General features: G+C 42.7%; 2 protein-coding genes and 1 pseudogene across 2 annotated transcripts in view; 2 read left to right on the forward strand and 1 right to left on the reverse strand.

Annotated features, from left to right (window-relative positions):
• The window catches only part of Ubp1 (upstream binding protein 1), a 42,361-nt gene extending 39,807 nt beyond the window's left edge, over nt 1-2,554 (forward strand). Inside the window, exon 16 of the mRNA XM_010629720.1 lies at nt 2,369-2,554. Coding sequence (XP_010628022.1) covers nt 2,369-2,406 — 38 coding nt within the window. The 3' untranslated portion in view covers nt 2,407-2,554. The remainder of the gene's footprint in view (nt 1-2,368) is intronic.
• A 946-nt stretch (nt 2,555-3,500) lies between these two features.
• The window catches only part of Fbxl2 (F-box and leucine rich repeat protein 2), a 72,121-nt gene continuing 53,139 nt past the window's right edge, over nt 3,501-22,482 (reverse strand). Inside the window, exons 6-15 of the mRNA XM_010629719.1 lie at nt 14,407-14,475; nt 14,211-14,306; nt 13,859-13,985; nt 13,696-13,770; nt 12,012-12,142; nt 11,314-11,374; nt 10,372-10,416; nt 9,755-9,811; nt 7,321-7,530; nt 3,501-6,184 (exon numbers count right to left, since the gene is read on the reverse strand). Coding sequence (XP_010628021.1) covers nt 6,077-6,184; nt 7,321-7,530; nt 9,755-9,811; nt 10,372-10,416; nt 11,314-11,374; nt 12,012-12,142; nt 13,696-13,770; nt 13,859-13,985; nt 14,211-14,306; nt 14,407-14,475 — 979 coding nt within the window. The 3' untranslated portion in view covers nt 3,501-6,076. The remainder of the gene's footprint in view (nt 6,185-7,320; nt 7,531-9,754; nt 9,812-10,371; nt 10,417-11,313; nt 11,375-12,011; nt 12,143-13,695; nt 13,771-13,858; nt 13,986-14,210; nt 14,307-14,406; nt 14,476-22,482) is intronic.
• Nucleotides 18,431-21,717, forward strand: LOC117283604 (annotated as a pseudogene).

Below are 22,482 nucleotides of genomic sequence, written 5' to 3' on the forward strand. Positions count from 1 at the left end.
GTTTTTTTTTTTTTTTTTTTTTTTTTGCCTTCCGGTATTTGAAGTGAAGCACCGTGTGAGATGCTTTTGGAGAAAGAGCAACTGGGCTGGAAGTTATTACTGTTTGTTCCACCCCAGCCCAGATATCCCTAGAAGGCTTCTCTGACTTGAATGGGGAGCTGGCCACAAGAGTGGTGTCCCATTGCAATGAAGCACTTGGCTTCTGTGCAGGCCTGGGAGAGGGCCATACATACAGCTGCTGTGCTGTGCAGCTGTGTGCAGAGGGTGAGGTGAGTAGAGCAAGGCAGGGTTAAGGCTGAATGCAGGGGTAGTGATGATGGTAGTTTGGATTTTATTTGAAATGATGTGGAAGGTTAGTAAAGCTGTTTACACAAAGGAGTAATGTAATTAGATTTTTTTCCTTACAACTCAGGAGACAGATAAGAAGGTGCCAAAAGTGGAGGCAGGAGAATACTATGCAGATGAATGGTAATGGGACCTAACAGATTTATAGAAAGGGCCTCATTGGGCTCACATTTGATGGAGGAGTTGTGATTGTTGTGATTGTTGTTTTTTTGTTGAGAGTGACTGGCTTGTAGTAGCCTCATGAAAGAAAAAAAAATTGGAACAGATCAAAAAAGAGTTTCATTTTAGGCAGGTAGCGATGTCAAGCAAACAGTAAATTGTATCATTCTGGGACCCAGTTAAAGAGGCCTGAGCTTGACATAAAAATTTGAAAGCCTTCAAACTATCAAGAATGACTAGAAGCTGTTCAAGTTGTTACAGTCACTTAGTCGAGAAAAAGCCCAAACTGGGCTCAGGTGGGTGCTGTTAAATGGTTAGAGACAGGATTACTAAAGGTAGTATTATTTGAAGAGAGATTATACATTCATAGACTGTTTTTAAAGTCTATTTAAGAACCAGTCTTAGCACAGAAATTGCCCCTAGATGAGGTAGATGTCACGTGTCTTTTCCTAGTAGTTACTCTTGAAAGGAGTGGCCTCAAACAATGTTGAAATTATAATTTCATTTTGAGCCTGTTACATGTGCCATCAAGTTATCCACAAGGCTGAATTTTGACTTAACTCACTTTATTTTCAGAAACATCTTTTTTTTTGGTACCAGGGATTGAACTCCTTGTGCTTGCAAAGTAGGTGGCAGAAACACTGAGCTAAATCCCCAGCCCTCAAAAACATCTTTGACTCAATACATTTCTGTAACATGTTTTGTTCTCAAAACTCTTTTATGTTGCAAAATTTACATTGTCTAAAAAAGGAAAACTCAAAATGTTGTGTTCTCTGGTGTCCAACATAGGATTTCCTCTCCAATATTAGTTTGCAATTTCTCAGGCTTTGTTGACATGTAAATTTTCATTTGTCTATACATGTACTGATTCTCATTGTTTACTGAGGCCCTTGGGCAAAAGTGTTTTTGTTTTCTGATGCTTGGGATTGAGCTCCGTCCGTATGCTTGCTAATAAACAAGTGCTGTATCTTTGAGCCACACTCCCAGCCTTGTGAGATAGCCATAAATACACATGTATCTGTATATAAAGAGACATTGGTATTTCAAATCTATGAAGCACTCAGCAATTTTTCCAGAGATGTCCACATTGACAGTCGCACCCCTGGGTTATCTGTGTATTGAGTGTAGGATTGGCTTTGCCCTCTGTCCTCTGTTGTTGCTGGCTGTGCTGCCATCCCGTGCTCTTCCTCTTGGTTACAGTACTTGTCTTTGTTTTGATGGATGCCTGCCCTGCAGAACTGGCAAGCAGTATGGTATGGGTACTAGTAGAACAGCAAGGCTTCAAAAAGCAGAATTACTGTGTGAGTTAGCTTTTCTGCCACAGGGACAAAATAACTGACATCTACAGGAGAGGTTTGTTGTGGCTCATGGTTTCAAAAGTTCGTTCAGCCTGTGCTTGACTGGCTCCAAGGTAGAGACCTCATAGCAGAAGCCCATGGAAGAGGACAGCTGCTCTCCTCACCTCAGCCAGGAAGGGAGGTATGGGGAGAGCCAGAGCGGCAGCAGCCAGGGACCAGATCAGTCTCCAAGAACATTCGTGTGACTCAGCTGATCTCTTGGGCATTTCTCAAGCCAGTCACGGTGTCTAAAGAATGTGGATGTGAAGTCTTAAGAGCTAGAGTTGCTGGGCATGTTCATGCACGCCTGTAATCCCAGCACCAGCACTAGTGAGTTCAAGGCCAGCCCGAGCTACACAGTGAGACTTTGTCTCAACCCCCTTCCCCTGAAAAAAGAGCTAGGTTAAAATCTATCATTTTCTCAAATATTAAAGTTAACGAGTTGGGGTGGAGGATTGTAGATTTCAGAGTTTTTTAATATGCTTGATTTCCTAAGACTGGTTTAAAATGTTTAACTTTTTTTGCAGCTGAAAATAATGATGGTATCCACATAATCTTAAAGTGATCTCTTACACAGACTGAACTATATTCAGTACCAAATAGTCACACTTAAACGTGTGTGAAGACTGAATCCAAGAAGTCTTGGGATTGGATTTTACAGAATGAAATGTTTCATATTGAAAACACAAGATGACTTTTCTTATGAGCTGATATGCGAGGCAGACCACCACCTCCCTGTCACAGCGAAGCCCAGCGTCCTCGTGAGAGAGAGCGTGTGTGGGCGGCTGCATCCAGCCCTGGAGGCTGCGCTGCAGGCACAGCTTCGTGCTTCCAGCAGAAGTCCGTCCATGTGGTTCCCAGAAGCTGCCTTTGCTGGCTCCTTACACTGTATGCGGTTTGGAAATGAATGTAGAAACTTACTGTGGGCATTTACTCTGTGCCAGTTTGGCTTATATTGCCTGAACCTCACACAGGCCTGGGGAGGAGATGAGGACAGCGCCACTGTGGAGCCAGAAGGGAAACTGTCTCAGAGATGCTGTGCTCATGTGGCCTTGGTGGCCAGGTAAGCGGCTCGGCATCTTCTCGGAAGGAATCGTGTCAAGGGTGTGCGTCTGATGGGATCATGGCAGACCAGGGAAGACTCAAGCCAGGAAGGTGGGCTTGAAGCAAACTGCATTATCAGGAGTACCTTGGTAAGAGGATCAGTGTAAATCCTAATAGGTACAAAGACTTGTATTTTGCTTTGATTTATTGAAAAACTTAATTTTGCTTCTGCTTCCAAAAGCATTTTAGTTTTTGGTTTTCCTGTTTTCCTCCCCTTCCCCAACTCTGTCTCCTCTGTTCTTAAGTGTTTTAAAAGCCCTGCCCCAGATGTTGGAAATTGGCGACATAAGAAGGGGCAACAGTGTTTCTGGTGTAGCTTCTGACTTGGTTTTAAGGGATCTCTGTTTTGAACAAGATGAAATTATCCATGAAAACACTAAGAGTCATAAACACTAAAATATACCGTGAAAATAAATCCCTTTGGTCTCTTCAAGTAATGAGCTTCAGTACAATCATGGATAAATATTCTGGTGATTTAGGAGCTTCTAATACACCAAATAATGGTTTCTTTTTCTGTAAAATAGTGTGTCTCATAAAATGTGTCTGCTAGCATACTTTTTTTCAAATGGAATCTACTGTTTTCACTTTTTCCTCCTACTGCCTTTGTCCTTCACCCAAAGCGGCCCAAAATTCATCAGAAAGCATTTTGAAGCCAGTGGTATATCAAGACTGAATTTTAAAAAACAAACTTTTATTCCATTTTAATCATAGCATCTGTCCACTTAGCAGTTTTAGCTTTGGATGTACTATTTGATCCTCATCTTTGTTCAGGTGGGAATAGGAATGATTGAGTTTGAATTCTCTCCCAGGTGACAAAGCTCCTTCGATGAGTAAACGTTTTTGCTGTTTATTCATAAAAGTGGCTAATTACTCCCTACAAAGAAGCACTGTCTCAGTAGTCAGGTTTTAAAATACCTGTAACTCCCATAGACCTGTATCAGGAGAGCTTGCCTTTTCGTCCTCCCTTTGCTTTTGTGCGACCATGTTTTTTGTAAGTCACTTGGGAAAGAAGTTTTAGTTTTAATTGTTTTAGAAAGTTTTGCTTGTCTATTTAGCATTCCTTTTTGGGACTCATGATTTATGGAACAGTAAATGTCATTTAATGCTGTGTGCTATTTTCAAATCCTCATCAGGTTTTAGATGTGGGGTAAAAATATTTACAAGCTTATCAGACTTGAAATTATACCCAGTGGCATTAGAAAGTTAGAGTCTGTCCAGAGAAACAGGTTAAATAAATTATGGCACCAGCAAATTTGCTACTTTGTTTTTTTAATAGCAGGATGTACACATTTCAGTATAATAAATGTTTTCCGATTCTTTTTGCAAATTGTGTGTCTCATTTAAAATCTCAGTTCTTGCTTATATCACAGAATCAAGGAATTCCCTGTGTATGCCCCAAGCCTATCCCTGTCCAAATATTGGAAGACATTAGGCTTGTATGTTTTCCCACGAACTGTTCCATACTTAGAAAGGAAGCAAACCTGGCTTTCTTATGAGGCCATGGGTCACTGGGCATCAAGTCCAGTAGCTGTGACAGGCTGTGTCCTAGCTCAGAGAGATTAGAAGACTCTGGACATTAATTTTTTAGTAGAACCTAATTCATAATCATTGAAGCGAGTCTGTTATGTACTCATTTGTTTACTTAAGTGGCTTTCTACATTAGTCACTTTCCAATTGGCAGCAGTGGTATGAATATTTATACAAGTTTAAGATCAGAATACTAGAGTATGTCAGCAATAAAACCAGTCCTTTAATTGTTACTCTGATAATATTGCTAGGTCACTGTATGGAGGCATATGCCTCTTCTCTATCTAGAATGCAGCTGAGATAGTGTACTTAAAATGCTTCTAAAGTTGTTCAAAAACTCATAGAAAACATCTTGTTTTTTGCTGTTTTATTTCTTATTGAGTTCTTGGCCCTGAAGTTTGGGTAGTGGTTGCCAGGAATGGCCAGCCACAATTAAGGCCCAAGTTCAGCGAGGATGGTGATGTCTTCCTCATCTTCAGTAACTAGCACAGATGTGGACAGGACAGAGCAAGAGTCCGCCACAGTAGGTAACAGGTCATCTCATAACATTAGGGAGGTTTGAACTTTTGCTCACATTTGTCGGCCATAAGATAATAGCAATAAAAAAAACCACTGAATTAATTAAACACTGCAGTGATTTACACTACAAGTCTAAAAGGTGCCAACTCTTTACTGATCTCAGTCTTAAGTGTGTAAAAATTTGAATAGTTTTGGTGTAACCTGATTTCTACAATTTTAAAATAAACTTTAAAAAAATCACATCCATTCTGCATGCATCTATTCATTATTTTTAATAGTATAAATTACTTAAACCTTAATTATACTTCCGCAAAGTCCCCCAAATTTGCTGAGAAGTATAGACATAATTAGCTTTTTCCTTAAACAAAAATGCATTATGTGCTGTAGCATATGCCAGAGCTTAAAATTTCCATTCAGCCACCATAAACTGAGTTTGTTCAATTTTTGGTCCTTGGAGGTGGTTAGAACAAATTGACACAAACAGAAAGGTAAAGACCCCACTCTATCCAGTTTGGAGTCCTCTTTTCTTTGGTGTCTCATGGAAACCAATTAACATGCCTTCCACATTACCTTCTACACATAAAATTATGAGGTGTTATGAATTTATAATACAGTTATTTTGATAAAGTTAATCTTCAAAGTGAAAAAGTTCTGCTCATCGAAATGGAATCATTGTGAATTAACGCAGCCTGCTGGCTTAAGGATCAGGTGGAAAATCCGGTGATCTTCTCTCTCAATTTGTGCTAACACTGTTGGTCTGTCTGAGGAACGCTGATAGAGCCCCAGGGTAGGACTTGCACATAGATACCCACCTCTGAAGGGACCCGGTTTCTCGTGTGGTCTTGGCTTCGCTGAGATCGATGTTGCCACATGTTAACTGACACAAGGCCTTGATTTGATTGCATCGCAGCAATGCAGGTGAGAACTGTCACCAGTTACTGCAGTTCACATTGAAGTCTTTTACCTGTAAATGCCTTTTCCCAAGGGAGAACCAACGGACGTGGGTGACAGTGGAGTACTCAGGAAGACTGGTCTTCTCTAGAAGAACAGACATTTTATTAACTCTTGGGCCTGAGCAGCTGCTGTCAGAGAATGACACAGCACCTGCACAGTCGCTGTCCACTTCCTGCCACTGCTGTTGGTGGAATGACAGGAGCAAAGTAGGCATGGACTTTGACATGAGGGAGCTGAGCCTGGAAGTAGAAGGAAAAAATGGTGTAGTGTTTACCCTGGCGTTTTAAGGGTTATGGTCGGAATTCTCACTTAGAACTCTCTTAACATTCTAGAACTAGAACTGCTGCTATTACATTCTCATACCTCCCAAAAACCCAACCTCAGTGCCTTCTAAAGACAAACTGGACATTTCCATCCAGCTGTAGTAACCAGACCTTTTTGCTCTGGGCTACAAATGCAAACATGCCTAAACTTAAAATGATGTAGGTGAGGGCCGGGCTTTAGCTCTGTGCTTCTGTCACCTGCCTTGGAAGCCTAAGGTCCCAAGTTCGATCCCCAGTACCCAAAACAACAAAATGATGTAGGTGAAAACTATAAGCAGAAATAAAGCCACGTTCTGTTATATGCTCTTACCTGGAAACTAACCAACACTGTTCTACCTCTCGCTGGCAGTGACGTGACCTTAAGTTGCCTGCCCTGGACCGAGACCTTCCTTATGTGGTTGCTGATCACCAGACTACATGGAACCTCCACCTTATATGACCCATGCAAGTTGAATCTTCCAGAGTGGAGCCTAAGCAATGGAATTTTAAAGACGACACCTGTGTAAACCAGATCAGTTTACACAGCTGTTGCCTTAGGATATCCAGGGCCGACAGCAGAGGGGCACCCCTGCTCCAGGGAAGGAGCCCCAATGATGGGCTGGGGCTGTCACCTGTCCCCCGAGGCCAGGCACACACGGAGCAGGAACCCGGCAGGCAGGACCACTGCAGGGCAGGCTCACCCTCAGCCCAGCAGATGCGCCCTGAGACAGGCCGGCCAGGTGGGGCTCCCGGAAGAGGCTCCGCTGGCCACCTGGTCCCAGGCCACCTGCACCCCGGAGCTCAGCCCCTCCCCTCTTCGCCTGCCTGATGCCCTGCTTGGCACCAACCCTGGTGACCCTCCCATGCACCCAGCGTTCCACCGCGGACTCTGTGGCCTGGGGGTTGGAGGTGGGGCAGGTGGGGCTCAGTGACAGGTTTACAGCTGGGTGTGACTCAGTAAAGTGGATTTCTTTAAAAAAACCAAAAAAAAAAACACAAAATAGAGAATCCTGATGTAGCCTTTTGCTCAGCCGTTAGGCCGGGTGAGACCCACCCCTGGGGCACACACCTACCCGCATTCGCTTGATGCCTGCGCGCGTGACCTGCTGGCAGTCGTACAGCTCCAGGCGCTCTAGGCCACGGCAGTTCTCCAGGTGCTCAAGGGCCAGGTCAGTGATGAGGCAGTTATCCAGCTCCAGGACCCTCAGCCTCTTGTGGCCGCAGGTGCTGTTGCTGAGGTGCAGGATCCCGTCGTCTGTGATGAGCTCACAGTGGGACAGGCTCTGAAACAGCAAGATGTTCGCAGGACACTAATTCCAAGGCTCCAGGCCTAGTGGAGGTAGGGAATCCAGCTCATAGAGCGTCCCAGAGTAACTGCTGTGGTGTTTGAAAACATTCCTTAAAAAACAGGTGCTGAAAACTGATCCCCAGCTCAACAGCGTTGGGAAGCGCATTGTAATGGGTGTTTTAGGTCACAGTGCCACCTGCATGAATGTATTAATGCCAGTTATAAAAAGGGATCCAGGCTGCAAGTTTTCTTTCTCCCCTGCCCCTTTGCCTTTCTGTCTTTCTCCGTGAGATGATACAGCAAACAACACACACACACCAGACTGCCAGCCCACCAATCTCAGACCTACCTTCTGGGTTTGGGATTGTAACACAGTGGTAAAGTGCTTGCCTAGCATACTTGAGACCATAGGTTTGATTCTCCCAGCACCACCAAAAATTGGATTATTTATAAAATACAACTAAACAAACCATACATGTGTATACATGTATATATTCACAGTTTGGAGAAAGGGTGGGTGGAGGTAATATATGGATGCCACCCTTTTTTAATGTCGGGGAACTGAGAGAAACCAAGAAGTTAACAGTAGCCTCTGGGACCAGGGAGACACCGTTAAATTAACTGAAAAGTCGATGTATGTATAAGTACCAGTATATAAATTTCCAAAACTCATTTAAGGAATCAGAGCAACCCTTTTTCTGTTTCAAGCCCAAGCAAAATCTGGCCAGCACGACTTACACAGCAAAGCAGCCAACAAATCCATCTGCTTTGAGCCACCACCGTGTATGTAGTATCTCATTTACTCTTCAAAACAACCCTGCCGTGAATTAGTCCAGTTTTACAGACGTAGATACTGCAGCTGAAAGAAGTTGAGCCCTCCAATCACAGCTTGCTCAGGGGGGCCTCAGCCTTTCTCCACTGCCCTGCATGGCCACTCATCCCCAGCAGATGACAGGGCAAGGCTGGTTTGGTTTCTGTTTATAGAAGCGTCAGGTGGGAGGATATTCCCGAAAAGTTGGAAGGCGTTGTGTAGAAGGGCTGACTGGGAATGATGCACCCCAGAGGGAGCAGCTTACACTGCTACTGAGCCAGAGGTGGCAGGGGCGGTCACGATGGCAGATGCAAAGCAGGAGGTGGAACTGCTCTGAGGTGGCCTCTGCAGGTGTCTTCTGCTCCCATGGGTACAGTGACACAACGGGAGATGGGTGGCGGGGTGCACAGGTTCTGCACACAACCTCTAGGATACAGACAACTGGCCAAGCAGCTGTCCTTGGGAGCAGAATGGTCACTGGGGGTTTAAAATAGGGAGATTTTCCTCTTGTATTCTTGGCACTTAAAATTTTTTTCTTTACGATTTATCAAATTGTTTTTCTGCTTCCATATTTATGAAGGATACTAATAGGTAGTTTTTTTTTTGCTACTGTTTTTTTGTTTGGTGTTGATAACATATTGTTCTCATTTGTTTTCTAGAAGAGACTGTGTAGTATTGGTATAAATACCTTTAAAATGTTTGGTACATTTTCCAGTGAAACCATCTGGGTTTGGATATTTCTTTTAGAGGAGGTTTATAATTAGAAATTCAATTTCTTTAGCAGTTCTATAGCTATTATCTGTTTTATATCATATGAGCTGCTTCTCCATTTGACTTACGTGGTCAAAATTTATATAACTGTTTCTAGTAAATGTTGAGGATCCCTAAACTGCAAATCTGAAATTCTCCAAAATCGGATACTTTTTGAACACCAAGATGCTACAAATGGAAAATTCCATGCCTAAACTGTTGGGTATAAAAGATGTGTAAGGTATAAAACGAATTGTGTTTAGATTGAGTCCCATCCCCAAGATACATTATGCATACAAAAATATTCCAAAATTTTAAAAAATCTGAAATCCAAAACACTTGTGTAGCCCCGCTCGTTTCAGATAAGGGTTCTGCAACTTATATTCTCTGATTTTTCTTTTGGTGTCTTGCAAGTCTAGTAATATATCACGTCACTCTCCGTATCAACAATTTCTGTCTTCTTTCTGTAGTCTTGAAGACTGCTCTTTTGTTGTTTGAGACAGGGGCTTGCTGTGTTACCCAAGCTGGCTGTGAGCCTGATCATCATCACTGATGGTGCCTTTAAAGATGAGAACCCACACCAATTTCTGCTGTTGCTGCAGGGTCCTTTCATTCTTAAGAGGTGAATAATGTCATTAAAAAACCTCCAAAGACTCACCAAGGCTTGCAGCTTAGGACAGTGAATGGAGAGCTGGATGAGTGTGCTGTCGGTGATCTGGAGAAAAACATGCTGTGTCAGTGTGGCCTCTAAGCCAGAACGGAACACTCTACCCAACCCTGGCTTCTCCTGAACATGGGCCTCAAAAGGTACGAAAGAGAATTAAAAGTTCACCCAAACACACTGGCTGGGAGCGCCTGTCTTCACCAGCACCCTCAAATGTGTCTGCTCTCCTGGACATGTAGAACTGTCCTTTGGTCTCACCGCTGGTGCTTCAAGGGGACCTAGGGGCAGGGGACGAAGAGGGACTAGGCAAGAAGAGCTCCTTGGAGCCTCCTCAGCACTGGACATGCGAACTTATTCCTCCCTTAAAGTCTGTGAAAAAATAAAAGGAGGCTTTTTTCATTTTAATCCTTACAAATGAAGGAGCTATCTTGAATTTATTTGCTGTTCTGTCTGAGGACTGGCAACAGCCATAACTTTACACGTCCCACTACCATGGCCCTAGAGGGTTCCCTTAACCCTACCCGTTAAACTGAGGAGGAAGGGTTGGGGACACAGGTGGTCTGTGTTCCTAGCTCAATCAGGGACCCTTCAGGGTCTGGGAGTCCACTCACCAGGATGCATTCTTCAAGATCCATCTTCTCCAGGTCATGGCAATTCTGAAAGAGTCCACAAGACACATCTGCTCTGTGGGTCGCCAGAAGGGCAACACTGGATGCTCATTCTGTTCCTCTGAGTACCATCCAGGGTCCTAGTCTCTTCCATTAAATAGTACACCCTGCTCATGGAGCATCCAGGGAACCAGCACTTCTGAGCTGGTGCCCTTTCAAGTCACAGGCAGCTTGGGAAAAGGAATGGGGCTACCCTGGCTACATTTGCTTTTGTCAACTTGGAGAGTTGCTCACACCTTCCCATTGGCTCCTAGACATACCCACTGGGTATGGAAATAGGGCCCTCATCCACACTAGGGGGAGGAGGGAGCGGAAGGAAGAGGAGTACATCAGCATACCCAGGACACAGCCTCCCGGCCTCCATCCCACAGAGGCTCTCAGAGTGACTGTGGTGGTCTGTGCTCACAGGCAGTGCTGAAAATGGAGTAGAGGGCAGAGCACAGCCCAGTTAGAGGAAGATGCAGGGAGGCTGGATTGGGGTCCATATGGGAAGGGTGTCTCTTGACCAAGTGGGAAGGAGGCCTAGACCATTCCAGAATCCTCCATGGGATCTTGCCGGATTTCTGGTCAACTAGAAAAATGCAAAGCACATCCCTAGGGCTCTGTTTGACTTTGTGCTTGGGTTTTCTGAAGCTAGCTTTTTGTACCTAAACCACCCCAAGTCTTTTTTGTTTGTTTGTTTTTTGAGACAGGGTCAAACTATGTAGTTCAGGCTGGCCTTGAACTCACTGAGTAGCCCAGGTGGGCCTTGAACTCATGGTGATCCTCCTGCCTCAGCCTCTCAAGTGCTGGGATTACAGGTGTGTGCCATGCCTTGCCACCTCCAATCTTTGAAACAGGAAAGTGGATTACAGTTTGGTTTGATTTAAAAAACCTATCCCTTACCCGAGCTAAAAGTGTAAAGCCTGCATCAGTCAAATGAGTGCATCGGGCAGCCTCCAAGATTCTGGGAGTGAAGTGCGCATGAAGGGAAGAGAAAGTATCAGCTGGTTAACAACAGAAACACAAACTTACTATGCATGCTCTGGAGTTCCTTCTGCTCTTTGACACACTTGCTTCTAGCTCTAAGAATTGTGAAGTACAAAAACTACCCCTACTGAACAACAACGAGCTCAGGGAGGCCTAGGCAGGAATGCAACCTGCCCGAGCCTCTAAAGTCATCCAAACACAAGCAGTAAATCCAGGAATCTTCCCACCGTACCAGCACATTCCTTATAAATGTCTAATATGTGAAGATGAATTTTTACACAACAAAGTCATTGTCAAATTTATTAAAACTACGAGTTACCCAAAAGGAAATTTAAAGGTTCTAATAGGCAATGAAAACCATGAAGGAATTCTATTACCCATGATTACGAGGAGAAAATGCGTAACATTTCTCTCCCTTACAGCAGTACTTCCGACGTGTCTTCTGGCCAGGTTGGTTGGTTTCTTTCCTCTCCTCTTCTCCCATTTCTGTTCACTCCCCTTCTCTCTTTTTTCTCATGAAATCAAACCCAACACTCCACAAGCACTAAGCCACCCCAGCAGCCCCTGACCACTCTGCTCGTCCAGACCCTTCCTGCTGAGTATGACATACTCACTGCATGCGCGGGCAGTTCAAACCCAGGGCTGCCAGCGACGAGTCCGTCAGGTTGCTGCACCCAGAAAGGCTGAGGGCCTGCAGCTGGCGGCAGCCCCTGCAGATCTGCACCACACCCTCATCTGTGATGCGCTGGAGAAAAAAGTTCAGGAAAAAATGCTAGAGGACATCAATACTGAAAGAGGAGAGCAGAAAAATAAGATCTACAAATTGCTTCATTAGTTTGTTGCCAGTTACTCTCACTTTCTCCTAATAAATTAGGGAGAGGCAGAGGGCAGCCACATACTTGCATTATCTCTGCACAGCTTTGAAATATTCTAGCTTTACTAACAGAAAGTTAAAGATTCGATTTGTATTTTCAAGAGTTATAAAAACAGGTGCAGATTTGACTGGTGGGTGGAGGGACGAGGGAGAAAGAAGGGAACTGAAATGTTATGCCACATGTACCAATCTGCTACAGTGAATGGAGTCACTGTGCACTGCAAACACTACTAATAAAAGTGGAAGACATAATTAATTTAACACATTTTTTAAAATTTGATTTTTTTCAAGGAAAAATTCCTGATGATAAAACATCAGATTAAATGAAGAGCTCAAGAGACCTGGTGAGCTAAACAATGGATTAATATTTGGCTGACAGTCTACAGATTAATGCCTTATTCACCAAATAACCATATATATGTAAATTTATATTTCATGTTTTTAGAGGATGGGAAAATTAAATCAGTTATTGATAAATGCCTTAGCACTCAAGTCATGAAAATTCAAATTAGTATCTTAAATATACTATTTCACATGGAAATAAACATGTACACCTATATTATACTTTAAGCTGTCTGCCAATCTTCCCTACATGAGGTTTGAGGATCTACTTTCGAACAGGTCCATAAAGGCAAGACTTGTCCAGAAGATAGTTTGTTTCTCTTCTACCATCAGGGACTCTACAGATTTAAAAGCCAAATGCAAGGGCTTTCTCTTACCTTTCTCAAAATCTACACATCCCTGAAAAAGCCTGGAGGCTACTACACACATCCTTTTTACTTATCAACATCTACTCAGCAGTGAAGAACCAAGTGTTTTTTATAAGCTATGTCCTGATGAAAATGTTACTATGCTCTTGCATATGCCCTTTATTTTTCAAAGCATTTTCACATCTGTTATTCTGTTTTATCTGCTGTAAAATTAGGTATGTCACTATCCCCAATTTATTTAATTTGGGGGTGGTGCATTGAGACAGGTTCTTGCTGTGCAGTTCAGTCTGGCCTTGAACTTGAAGCAGTCTTCCTGCCTCAGCCTCTTGAGTGCTGAGATTACAAACATGTGCTACCACGCCCAGCATCATCCCCAATGTATAAATTACCAAAAAAGAAAGAAAAGAAAAATTGAGATCTTATTATGAACTGTTCAGGTCTAACAACTAGTAGCAATTTCACAGCATTTATATTTTCAATACTCTGAAAAAAAAATCAAGAGCAAATTTATATTATTTTTAGGGGAGATAGTGGATTTATATTATAATCATGCCTTGTTTTTCTTTCATCTCGTGATAAGATAGACCATATAAGGACCTAGGAAGACAAATCAGGGTGTGGCAACGTGGCCAGGTGTCATCACTGCACAGGGCTTCCTGCAGGGGCCACCGCAGATTCCCATGGGAGAAGGCCGGGGCCAGCAGCTCTACTTACTGAGCAGGACTGCAGGTTGAGGCTCACGAGCTCATGGCAGTAATTCTGAATGTGTTTCAGAGCTTCATCTTCTAACTGAGCAGAGAAAGCAGAAGAGGATGAGATCCAGGTAACAGCAAGCTCCCTGACGCACAAGACGACAGCCACAATGCCCCTTGGGTACCTGTGTACAGCCCCGCAGGAGCAGGGCTTTCAGGCACCGACAGCCGCGCACCAGCGCCTCAATGCCATCCTTCGTGATCTGATCGCACCAAGACAGGTTCAAGTACTCCAAGTTTCCACAGCCCTCACTGAGAAAACAAGGAAGGGAAACACCTCTGTCCACTCTCTCCTGTGCAGAGTCGTATTAGCAACATTCAATATAGGACGCCACAGCCATTCTGGGAGGGAGACAGCCCTAGGACTCATAGAACTGCCAATTTCTTGTGCTAACGGCACCATTAGGAAGGCCTCAGGTAAAGCAGAATGGTCACCATTTCAGTATTTTCTTGGCCATGAACAATAGGCACTCCTACCTGATGCATTTTAAGGAACTGTTTGTAATCGACACGCAGGAGGTCAGATCCAAGTGTTTCAGCTTGGAACAGAATTTGCTAAGGCTATAGCACGTGCTGAAAAAGAGTAGATGCACTAAAGATATTTTCAACCAGGTTTCTCTCCCCAACCCTCCCCACAGCCACTTAACCCCCCAAACTCATCCTCATTACTTACGTGTCAGTGATTTTTGTGCACCCATTGAGGTTTAAATGTTCAATGTTTCGGCAGTTCTGTGCAAAGGTCCTAAAATGAGAACATGCTTTTTTTAAACTCCTTGCAAGCTGCTAGGCAGCCACTGGAGGGCATGTGTAACCACTGGTTCTGGAACAGAGCTTTTCTTTCTCTTTTTTCTTTTGGTTTTTTGAGACAGAGTCTCACTATGTAGTTGACACTGACCTGGAACTCACTATGTAGCCCAGGGTGGTCTTGAACTCACAGAAATCCTCCTGCCTCAGCCTCCCGAGTGCTGGGATTACAGGTGTGCACCACCATGCCCAGCCTGGAACAGAGCTTTTCAAACATTAACCAGCAAAGGAATCAGCCAAGGCTCTGGTTACAGTGCAGATTCTGACCATAGCTGTGGATTGGGCTGTATAATCTACATTCTCCTCCTGATGCACCCCTGTTAGTCTAAGACATATCTAGAGAAGCAAAGCCGATCACTTATCAATCCATTCTCCTTCAGCCACACCCCAGTGAATCATGAGATGGAGGCCTGGCTCCCCAACCCTTCCCCTTTGTAGGAAAATAAGTCCAAAGCAAGGGGGTGAATCTTTCTTGTATTGTGCCATGTTGTCACTGGTCACCCTTGGGACTTTCTAAAGAAACCATCTCTGGCCACTAAGGGGTCAGTAATTTGATTAGTATCAAGATCCATCCATTTCTGGGTGAGGACTCAGCCATGAAGAGCAACTTCTACAGTGACCCGTGGACTGGTAGCAAACTAAGCATCCCTTCCTTAACAGATTCACCAAGGACTGGCTCATGTCACTTGCATCTTCCTGAAATACAGCCTTGACATATCTTACAGGATTGAATCCTGACTCTTCCATGCAGTACCCAAAGCCTCTGAAACCTGCCCATGGAGCAGATGTCACCTTCTCTGCTCCTTCTGACCTGCTTAAGTGAAGGGAGGGGGAGCCAAATTGGAGTCTGATGGATTCTGATATGAGCAGATGGAGCTAAAATCTAGGAAGATCACATTGACCAGAGTAGAGAACATGTCACACAAACAACCCCAGGATCTGTACAGAGTGCCCTCTGATAAGTTCGACAGAGTGCTGACCAGTATGTACATGTGAGGAAATATCCCAAGGCTGGGGAAAAGAATCAGCTAAAAGTGTCCAAGGGAACAACAGTAGAGCTTGTCCAGGATAAAGAACAGTGAAGACTCTGACCAACCCAGTAAAAACCATAGGTCATGGAACTTTGGGTAGCATACTGAGACAGGTCTTCCCTTCAGAAGCAGAAGGCAATCACCCCTAAACCAGTGTCAGTGAACCTTTTCTAGACCAATGCAACCCAAAACCCACTTAATGCAAAGTGCCAATACTGCAATTACACCTGAATACTGAGGTTTTAGAAAAAGCAACTCATACGTTAGCATCTTCTGTCTTAAAAGAAAAACACAATAACAGAGCTTCTAACGATACAACAGATTTTTATTGAAAGGTAAAAGTCTGCATTTGGTGTGCTTTTGTACACTGTCATCCAAAGCTGTTATCCATGCTGGGGCGATGCTGGGGCAACTTGGCTCTCCTGCTGACAGAGGGCTCTGTGTGCCAACTGTGACACACAATGCCATAGGTTTGCCACCACTGCTCTAAACACTGCTCTGGTCCAATATAACAAAAAAAATTTTTTTTCAATGCTGAAATTGAACCAGGGTCTGGTGTATTCCAGGCAAGTGCTCTACCACTGAGCTACATCCCAGCCCCAAACTTCGCAAATTTTAAGAATAAGAGCTGAACAAAACTAACCCCAACTAAGTCAATGGCATCTCAGAATAAAATTCAAAACTGAGGAGTAATTATAGAAATATGTAAATGTTCTGCACCCAACAAAGTAAAATGTGCAATGTCTGGCACTGAATGAAAAATCATCATGCTTTTAGAGGAGGAGGAAAATATATTCATAAGGAACAGTCATTCTATAAAAATCTATCCCAAACTGACACAGATACCAGAAATAGCAGACAAGGATATGAAAAGTTATTGTAACTGTATTCTTTAGAATACAGTGGTACCTCGGTTCACAAACTCAATTTGTTCCATGATTCTGGTTCCAAGCCAAATCCAATTCTTCCATTAGGGTCAAAGTAAATAAGGTTAATCCATTCTGAACTATACGTAGTTTGAAACAATACATTACAGCATGAAGAGAGAATACTGACCTCGCTTGAGGTGACTTCTGGTGTGGAATGAGGAGGCGGCTGTTTGGAGAAAGAGCCCCCTCCAGAAGGACATGAGGAGATCTGCTTCATGGGCTTCCTCTCTTCTTCGGCTCTGCTCTTCAGGGTCAATTCTGATGAAAATCTGTTTAATGTCACCTGTCTTTTCCCACAGTGCATAAACCCCCAGAAATGAGACCATATTCATCAGCTTCAACACTGTTCATTAGTTATGCTGGGCAGGTGCTTCCAAAGAAATCCTGGCACTCATCCCATCTTTCTGTAATGGATTTTATCACCTCACTGCTAACCTCCTCTCTGTCTTCCTCTTCCTCCGTGGAATTCTACTCAACAAGCACCTTCTGCTGCTCACTCTGGAGTTCGGCAAGTCCTTTTGTCATCAGCTCCTCCCTGTGGTCCTCACCAAGCTCCTCTGTGTCTGCCCCATCAACATCCAGACCCATACTCCTGCCCATGGACACAATCTCCTTTCCACCTGTGTATCAGACCCTTCAAAGTCACAATCATTGACACATTCTGGCCACAGTTTCCTCCAGGATGAGTTTAAGGCTCAGTATGTGACATCTTCCCAGGCTCTGTCAGTGAGGTTGATACAGGAGAGGACACTGAAATGTTTCTTCCAGAACTCTTTCAAAGTCAAGGACGTCTCTTCAGTGACATTAAAACCTGGTGAAGAGCACCTTTGTATACAGCTTCTTGAAGTTACAGATCACTTGCTGGTCCACGCGTGGGCCGAAGAGGTGTCATGTTGAGGGGGGTGGGACTTCACCTTTATAAAATCATAGTCAGCACCCATAACATCCACCAAAGCTGGAGGGTGTGCTGGACACTGTCCATCAGAAGAAGGCACCTTTCAGCAGCTGATTGTTAGAAACAGATTTCCTAATGGTGGGTGCAAACACCTCACGCAGCCATCCGTGAGCATTGGCCTCGTGACCCAAGCTTTCACACTGGCCCTCCACATGATAGTTTGGCCCTGTCTACATTCTGTTCCCTGAATGCACATGGGGTCTTGGGACGGTGCACCAGCAGTGGCTTAATCTTCAGGTCAGCACTCGAGTTCACAGCAAAAGGGTGAATCTGCCCTTTGAGGGCCGTCCCCTCGCAGTGTCTTTTCTTCCTGTGTGATACAGGTTGTTTGGCATCTTCTTCCAGAAGAATGCTCTTTCATCACAGTTGAACACTTGAGAGACGCATCCTGCTGCCTTCATGAATTCCTCCAATTCTTTCTTCAGGCTTTCTGCAGAGGCCTTGTCAGAACTGGAAGCCTCACCATGTCTTATCACACCATGGATGCCACTTCTCTTGTAGAATTTATCAAACCACCCTCTACTGGATTTAAACTCATCAGCTGTTGCACTTGTAGAGAGGTTTTCTTGAGGTTAATCACTGTGCAATTTCCTGGCCTTTTCACAGGTCATAACTTCACTAACTCTAACACCTGCCAGCTGTCATTCTGCCACACTAACAAAAGTCTCCTCCTCTTCCAGCACCTGTGTCCTCTGCTTAGTTAACATTGTTACTCCTTTTGCCACATTAGCTCCTTTGATGGCATCTTTATTCTTCAAAATTAAAGGCGAGATTGTCAGCTTTGCCACCTTGTACTCCAAAACCACATCAGTCACACAAATACCATGCTCATGCTTTTCTATAACTTCCTTCAATTCAATGGTTATTTTATTCTAAACCTTCCTCTTACCATTATTATTCTGCACACTGTAGTCACCTTCATTACCACTCTGCACATTTTTTTTTACCACCACGCTTGCTCTACACTGTGTCTGAGCCATGCTGGACCGAATAACACCGTACAGTATTGGAAGTGCTAACAAGCACACAAAAAGGCTTCGCAGTAAGTGTGCACAGTTCTGTCTGTGACCACGATCTCACCAAGAGGATGCCACAGCCACATCTCAGAGCGAGGAAGATGGCCGCATTCATGCGCATGCAGGGCAGATGGCTGGGATTGTGTTGTTCGTGAAGAGAAGCATTTCTGACCTGAGGCATTGCTGTAATGTTTCCTTATCTCCAGAGAACACAGTTTTGTGAAACTAAAGGTTAAATATGTTAATTTCTAGAGACATTAAAAGATACTTTAAGAGACCCAGATTAAACATTTAGATATGAAAACCATAATGGCTGAGATGAAAATTTACTACATGGGATTAACAGCAGATTAGATATGGCAGATGGGTGAACTTGAAGACATAGCAACAAAAACTAACCAAATTAAAATAGAGGGGAAAAAAGAGAAAGAGAACAGAACAGGAATGAGTTGTGGAACGACTTAATAAATGAGAATTGGAGTCCTTAAAAAGCAGGAGATAAAGGACAGGGGGAAATATTTCAAAAAAATAGTAGCCATAGTTTTTCTAAACTTTATGGAAACTGTAAACCCACAGATCTAACGAACTCAAAGTACCCCGAACACAAAAAAATGAAGAAAAATACACTAAGGCTTATCATAACTAAATGGAACCAAACCAGCTGATAGAAAAAAATCTGAAATCAGCCAGAAAACAGTGACATGTGACATGATAGCATAGAGGAAAAACAGTAAGAGTGACAGATTTCTCAATGGTAACCAAGAAAGAAGAAGGGAGAAAGGAAGAAAAAGAAATTTTCAGGCCTAGATGACCTCAATGACAAATTCTATCAAATACTTAAAGGAAAAAAATTCTATATAAATTCTTTAGAAATCTGAAGAGGAAATATTTGCCAATTCATCAAAAACATTAGAAGAAATGAAAACTATAGAACAATAATATGCATGAAAAGAAATGAAAAAAGTTTTAACAATATATAAATATATAATATATGGTTCAAGTAGTGTTTATCCAATGGATGGAAAGTTGATTCAAACATTTTTAAATGATTAATGTAACTTATCATACAAACAGACTAAAAAAGGAAAACCGATACATGGGTGAGAAAATATCTGACAAAATCTAAAGTCCTCTCTCAACTTAAAAATAAAACTTTTATCCAGCTAGGAACAGAAAGTAACTTGCTCAATTTGACGATACTCTACAAAATAATCCACAGCTAATATTATACTTAAATGTGTTCACTATGATAAAAAAAAACTTGGGTAGAATATCTACTTTCAATACTTTTATTCAACATTGTACTAGACAGACTCACCGGTATAATCAGGCAAAGCAAAACATACAAGGAATCAACTAGAAACAAAGAAAAAAAAAAGCTATTTGCATTTGCAAGTAGCATGATTACCTATCTAGAAAGTCCAAAAGAATCAGAAAAAGGTACTAAAGCTAGTAAGTGAAGTTATCAAGGTGACAGGATGCAACACTAATGCACAGGACTGGTAAAGTATGTGATTACCATGTCCCTGGGTTCAATCCTCAGCATCAAAAAAACAACAGCAACAATAACAAAAACAAAACAAAAATGAACAAATGAAAAAAAAACAAAATCACTGTACCAAGATCAATAGTATTTTCAGTAATAATTAAAAATTAGAATAAAAATACTGTTCACAAAGGCGTAACTATGACAAAATATGTGTAAAATTTCTACACTGAAAACTATAAAACAAGCTAAGAAAAAAAATTTTTTTCAAGACAGGGGTCTTGCTATGTAGTTCAGGCTGGCCTCAAACTTATAGCAAACCTCCTGCCTCAGCCTCCCAAGTGCTGGGATTTCAAGTGTGTGCCACCACCCCTGGCTTGACAGAAACTTTAAAGCAGCTAATACATTGAGAGATATATCATAATCATAGGTTGGAAGAGTCAATATTGTTCAGATGTCAGTTCTCCCCAAACTGACCTATGGATTCAGCATTATTTGAATCATGATCCCAGCAGGCTGTTTTATAGAAACTGACAGGCTGATTCTATAATTTATAGGGAGATGCAATAGACCTAGAGTAGCCAAAGTATCTTTAAGATAAGCTGGAAGACTAACACTACCTGACTTCAAGCCATTATGAAGCTATAGTTACTAAGATAGTGTGGTCTGCTGTAATATAAAGACCACAAAAACAGTTTCACACACTGCAGAAAACTGACTTCCAACAAACACAAAATGAATTCAGTGGAGAAAGACTGTTAATTTCAAGAAATCGTGCTAGAACAATTGGACATCCATATGCCAGAAAGAGAAGTTCAGTGCAGACCTTATACCATATCTAAAAGTCTTGTAGGAATGGAACATGGTCCCAAACCACAAAACTTCTAAAGAAAAACAGGAGAAAGTCATTAAGATCTTGGGTGAGGCATCAATTTCTTATGCCAAAAGAAATGTCCACATGAGAAAACCGAAAACAACTTAAAATTAAAAACTTCTCTTCAAAATAGAGTTAAGAGAATGAAAAAATAAGTCAAAGACTGGGAGAAAATATTTACAAAACACATACCTGACAAAGGACTTGTATCTAGGACATATTAAGAACTCAAGGAGGGCCAGGGATTTAGCTCAGTGGTTCGGTGGCCTGCCTTGCAAGCGCAAGGACCCAAGTTCAATCCCCGGTACCAAAAAACAAAACAAAACGAAACAAACAAAAAACTTGAAAAAGTCAACTCCAGCTTTTGGCTGGAGGAGGCTAAGGTGCAACTTTTTTCAGCTGTCCCAAATCCAGGTTCATGTGGCACCAGCCGCCTCCACTATGCCGCCCAAGTCTGGCCCAGTGAGATCAAAGTCATGTACCTGAGGTACACCAGTGGGAGGACAGCACCACATCTGCCTTTGCCCCCAAAACTGGCCCCCTGGGTTTGTCTCCAAAAGATGAGGATGATGTTGCCAAGGAAACTGGTGAATGGAAATGTCTGACCAGCCAGGACAGGCCCCGATGGAGGTGGTGCCTTCTGCCTCTGCCCTGATCATCAAGGCCCTTAAGGAGCCACCAAGAGACAGCAGAAACATAAAAATACTAAACACAGTGGAAATATCACTTTTGATGAGATTCTCAACACTGCCTGAGAGACGAGCACTTTCTGGAACCATTAAAGAGACCCCAGAGCTGCCCAGTCTTCAGGCTGCAATGTCCACGGCCAGCCCCTCCTGATGTCACAGATGATATCAATAATGGTGCAGGGGAGTGTCCAGCTAGCTAAGCAGCATAGGAAAATATTCAATAAAAAGGTCATCTGACAAAAAGTCAATGGTTAAGAAAACAATCTAATAAAAGCAAACAGATATTTCACCAAAGATATACAGATAGAAAACAAATTTATTAGAAGATGCTAAATTGCATCAGGAGAGAGAGTAATCTTACACCTCAGAGAAAGGAAAATTAAAGCAATACTATAACATGTACACATCTACTAAATGAATACAATTCAAAGAGACTGACCGTACCAAATGTTGGCAAGAATGTGGAAGAACCAAAAGTATCACATATTGCTGGTGGAAATACAAAATGGTACAATCTCTTTGGGAAACAGTTTGCAAATCTCTTAAACATTAAACATATACCTACCAAATGTTCTACCTATTCAACTCATGGGTATTTATCCAGGAAAAATGAAAGCATGTATCGTACAAAGACACACACATAAGTAGCTTTATTTGCTTGCTTATTTATCTGTCATCACTGGGGATTGAACTCAAGGCCTTCACCATCCATAGCCCTTTTTTACTTTTTACTTTGAAAGTTTTGCTAAGTCATTAAATTGCTCCAACTAGGTCTGAACATGCTAAACTGTCCAGATTGAGTGTGAATTTGGAATCTTCCAACCTCATCCTCCCAGAGTGCTGGGATTCCAGGTGTGCACCACCAGGCTGAGCTTCATAGAAGCTTTATTTCTGATAATAAACTGGAAGTAATCCAAATATCCATAAGTGGATGAAGGAATAAACATAGTGTAAGTCCCCAACTG

Source organism: Fukomys damarensis, unplaced genomic scaffold, assembly GCF_012274545.1.
Source record: "Fukomys damarensis isolate Sample0158 unplaced genomic scaffold, DMR_v1.0_HiC HiC_scaffold_28, whole genome shotgun sequence".
NCBI lineage: Eukaryota > Metazoa > Chordata > Mammalia > Rodentia > Bathyergidae > Fukomys > Fukomys damarensis.